The following is a 4,589-nucleotide window of genomic DNA, read 5'->3' on the forward strand; positions in this document are numbered from 1 at the left end:
GCGCGATCGACAGATTTGTTCGGGTTTGAAACGTAATTTTATCCATGTGCAACTTTCTAACTCTGTGCGCCAGGACGAAAATGGATTTTCGCTGTACAAATAGAGGCTTCCTTCAGAAAGCGCGCATAACTTCTCGGTATTTTCGGTACGCGAGTTTTCAATACGCGAAGAGAAAGAAGAAGTGCCTATATAGAATCCATATAAATTCATAAGAATGCAAACTCTTGTTGCAGAAATGTATCAATATTTCAAAACAAAAATTTTGAAATGCGATAACACTGAGACAGCCAAATGCGAATGCATTTTCGCTGTATGCATACAAGATGTATTATAAGATATGGATCTTTGATGAATTTGAAGCCGAAAGTTTTCTGTAATACAAAAAGATAACGAAATATTTTTTTTAGCAAACTTTAAATGAATGTTTTTATCACTTGAGTTATATATGTTATATATGTTATATATGTTATAATTGGATAGAAATACTCAATTTTTATGTCAAAAATTATATCAAATTTTGATTAGCGCTTAGTCGGCTCTAAATTTATTAAAAAAAGTAATGCTATATTTTACTTTGTAAAACATATTAATTTTAAAGCGCATTAATTCTAAAGAACTTTCGTTTTTACAGTATTTAATACGAAGAAACAAAAAATTCAGTGAAAACTTTTGCTACAATGCTATATATTTTCGACAGGCTTAGTAGACAGTAACATTCGATACGAATGATAAAGAATTGAAAGGCACGTTGCCTGTTGCGTGATAGCTGGTTGCACATTCTTAAGCAAAGAAAAACGCAGTGTGACTCGCTTTCGCGCACACGCTTACTGGCGACGTTCGCAATTACGAATTTATTTAGTTGCGTTAGTCGTGAACGCATACAGCGATCGCATAAGGCGAGTGCGGAGTCGTTCACACGCAAAGTCGCGGTTTTTAAAAATTATATCCGTGCGTCGTTACGACTCCGAGTGTTTCGTTGGTGAGCAAACCGCGGGAACACGTGTTAACACGCATATACATATATGTATGTATCTGTGCCGCTGTGACAATATATTTCACCCCGGCCACTTTACTATAAGTCAGCTTCTGAGCTTTTGCATCTCGTCTACCGCAGCTTCTAACTCGAACGTGTTTTACACCTCGATAGAGATTTTGATTTGGCTTTCCCCTCTTTGTTGCGCACGCGTCTGTTTCGCGCAGGTGACTTACCAAAGTGCTCGCTCACCAAGTATCACCGCAAGCCTATATCAGCTTTCGTGAATCCGTGTTGTGCAACTTTCGCATCACGTCGGTATCGCGAAGCCTTTTGTTCTCCGAGCCAAGCCCAACTGCGCCTTTTATATTAATATCTCTCTTGTCGATCTTGCTCTTTCTTTTTCTCTTTTTCTCTATCTTTCTCTTTATATCTTTCTCTTCAGTCTCTCCGTTTTGCTCGAAAGGAGGATTCATTTGTCTTCACATTTATCTCGTGAAAATGAACGAAAAGCTTTCAGATCGGACATTAGCATCGACAACTTTGTTACTGCGCGATTCCTGCTTCTTCGCTCTCGCAATATTCTTAATAGGAAGGCGACAGTGCAGTTTTCCGATCGGTATTTTGATCGTTTATTAATATAAGGCGACGGTCTCTCTTTAATCGAGCCGCGCAACGGTCCTCGATACTAACAATGGCTGGTTTTTCTGACACGCTCCCAATAGTAGAAACAGAGGAAAAGTATAAAAGAAAGAAAGAAAGAAAGAACGAACGAAACATTTTGCAGTTATCCAACAACGAAACGTCGTCGTTTGGGAACGTCGCCGCAAGCTGCGTCATCGGCACAACTTTTACACACTACTACAGTCCAACACCCTTCTCTACCGCGCCACCGTCTACCCTCCCCCATTTCTTTGAGACACGACCCTCTCTCGTTTCCTGTCTCGAAAATCCAATTATACAGACGCAACGCGCCTCGTCCTCGAAATTAGTTGAAACCGATCCTGTCTTTGTTGCAGATGGACATGAAGTCTGTCGGGTCGTTCTACTACGAGAACTTTGTAAGTGCAGAACCTAAACATTGAATCATAATTCATATGATCCATTTCTTTGTGCGTATCATTCCATTTATACTCGCGATTAATATTCATCTCTCCATCCAGGAGATATTTATTTTTTACAGCAAGTACACAAAAATTCTACTGACAAAATTCTTTTTGAATTATCATTAAATTTGCAAGCATCTTAAAATGGAGCATTATCGATTTAACGAGATAGCAGCGATCGTTTCTTTCTAAAACAGTGATGATATCGTTGAAAGGTAGATATGATTTCTTCCGGCTGTGGTACATGCGACTAATTGCTGTTTTGCAAAGAAGACAAAGAATCATTGTAACAATACATCGATATCAATTCATTTTAAAATTTATTACAAATTTATTACAAATTACGGTTGAATTTGATTGTGTTGGACGAAAGAGGTTAGTCTTTTGACCGCCTCGTCGTGGAAAATGTCAAACCCGACGTCCCCTGCACAGCTGGATCAAGAAAACTCATGAGCACGCAAAAGAGAACAATATATCGTATCTTCGGCCGAAACGGAGTCGAGGCTTTCATGAAGGAAGCTTCCGCTCGAATGGCCACGTTGCTCGCGTCATAAACTCATTCTAATCATGAATCTCTTTGCAATTCTTTTTGCAGGCCTTCCCAGGGATGGTTCCTTATAAACGACCGGCGGCCGACAAGTCCGGCGTGCCGGTCTATCAGCCTACCGGTGCGACGACCTATCAACAGTTAATGCAGCTGCAGCAGCCCTTCGTGCCTGTGTCATGTGAGTACACTGGAACACCACCCCTACCCACTCAAACCTCTAACCAATCGGTCGTGCAACCCCCGAACGTGCAAAGCAACCACCACGCGATAGTGGTGCAATCCTCCTCCTCCCAGGGAGCCGCTGGCGCAACAGTCAATAACTGCGCTGACGCCAACAATGGCGTGCTGATGGATCCCAACAATCCGCCGCCGCCACCTCCGACCGCTGACAATAACAGTAACAATAGTAACGGCAATAACAAGCAACCGATTACTACGCAGAATCATGATGAAAATTCGCGTAACTCCCCCGAATTGAATCATTCGAGCCCATCATCTCTGCAGCAGCAACAACAGCAACAGCAGGTACCGCAACAACACCAACAGCAACAACAAATCAACCAGTTGGCGCTATCACCAGCAATGAGTCCATTGACTTCTATGGCCAGCCTGACCTCAATGCCTGGCATGGTGAACATGGCCTCGATGGCTTCTATGGCTTCCATGGCAAATATGTCATCGATAACGAATATCACTTCTATGGGCAATTATAACGCTGCTTCCAATATGGCGAGCCTAAATATGCTCAACAGTCTTGGAATGGCCTCTGGATTACCAGCTCCTCTCGATCCAGCGACTCTCGCCAAAGAGGTCGCCCAGAAAAACTATGCTAAAGCCCTTAAGCTCTCGCAGGTCTCGCAGTACGGCATTGGTCAACTCGCACTTAATTACACTGGCGTCGCTCTGAATAAACAAAATCTCATGAATCCCGCCGCGGCGGCCGCCGGGAATCCCGCAGTGGCAGCAGCCAATCTGCAAGCCACCGCGGCGACTCCCAGACCTGTCATCCCGAGTCTGGCCGGTATCCCGGGTGCCTTGACCTCACCGCTGTCCGCGGGTATCTTGGCGTACACCAGACCGCCACCCACAGCAACCCCCATAAATCCATATTCTCTGATCAGGCAGCAGATCTTGCCGAATCCATATGTCCAGGCATCGATACCCGGCGCTGCGACCGTACAAACCAATCCCTATGTCCAGAATCCATACGCTGTTCTACCTGCAGTAGCCAGTGTACCCGGAGTAGCGGCAGGCGTCGCGGCCGCGGCTGCGGCCGCAGGTGTACCGCAGATACCGCAGATAGGCAACCCGGCGACAATAGCGGCGCAGCCGCAGGTAGCGATCCCCGTCAGCTCTGGGGTGATTATGCAACCATACAAGAAGATGAAGACATCGTAAAGACATCTTATTTACCGGCTCGGGAAGACTCGTCTCTTCTCACGAAAGTGCCGTTCCTTCCTTCGGGCACCTTCTCTCCCTCGCGATGAACGAACGAACGATTCCGCAAAAGTCGCTGCGAATAATGATTGTTGCTACCGATCGAGATAGTGATATTTTAGATAATTCTAGAGTACCTTTACGATTAGTATTCAATTGCGGGGATGAAGGACGAATCGTAAAATTACGTTCTGAATAGACTTTCGCAATTGTATTTTTGTAGTTTCAGTAGTTTTGTAGTTTCAGTCCGAAATGAGAAAACACGTTTAGAAATATTAGCGTTTGTGGAAGTAAAAAAAAAATAAAATTGAGCTAAATGGATATTTGATACATTAGTTTACAATAATTACAATAATGCCCAGTGCGAATTAGTTCTAGAATGTTATACTTTTCGGCATAAATTACATGAAGATTAGTGAAGATTAGTGAATTTCTTGTCATATATACGTTGTTATTTGATTTTTCTATATTTTGCTGATAAAAGTATATTAAAGAGAAAAGAGAAAGAAAGAGAGAGTATAATTTA

At 43.2% G+C, this 4,589-nt stretch overlaps 1 protein-coding gene across 11 annotated transcripts in view; it reads left to right on the forward strand.

Moving 5' to 3' along the window:
* The window catches only part of LOC108693943 (zinc finger protein 36, C3H1 type-like 3), a 354,810-nt gene extending 350,591 nt beyond the window's left edge, over positions 1-4,219 (forward strand). For 10 of the 11 annotated variants that reach the window (XM_018203157.1, XM_018203159.1, XM_018203161.1 and 7 more), the window contains 2 exons: positions 1,993-2,034; positions 2,675-4,219. In XM_018203157.1, coding sequence (XP_018058646.1) covers positions 1,993-2,034; positions 2,675-4,024 — 1,392 coding nt within the window. In that variant the 3' untranslated portion in view covers positions 4,025-4,219. The remainder of the gene's footprint in view (positions 1-1,992; positions 2,035-2,674) is intronic. The other variant, XM_018203166.1, reaches the window with a different exon arrangement.
* The last annotated feature ends 370 nt before the right edge of the window (positions 4,220-4,589 follow it).

This window comes from Atta colombica, unplaced genomic scaffold (genome assembly GCF_001594045.1).
Source record: "Atta colombica isolate Treedump-2 unplaced genomic scaffold, Acol1.0 scaffold111, whole genome shotgun sequence".
Lineage (NCBI taxonomy): Eukaryota > Metazoa > Arthropoda > Insecta > Hymenoptera > Formicidae > Atta > Atta colombica.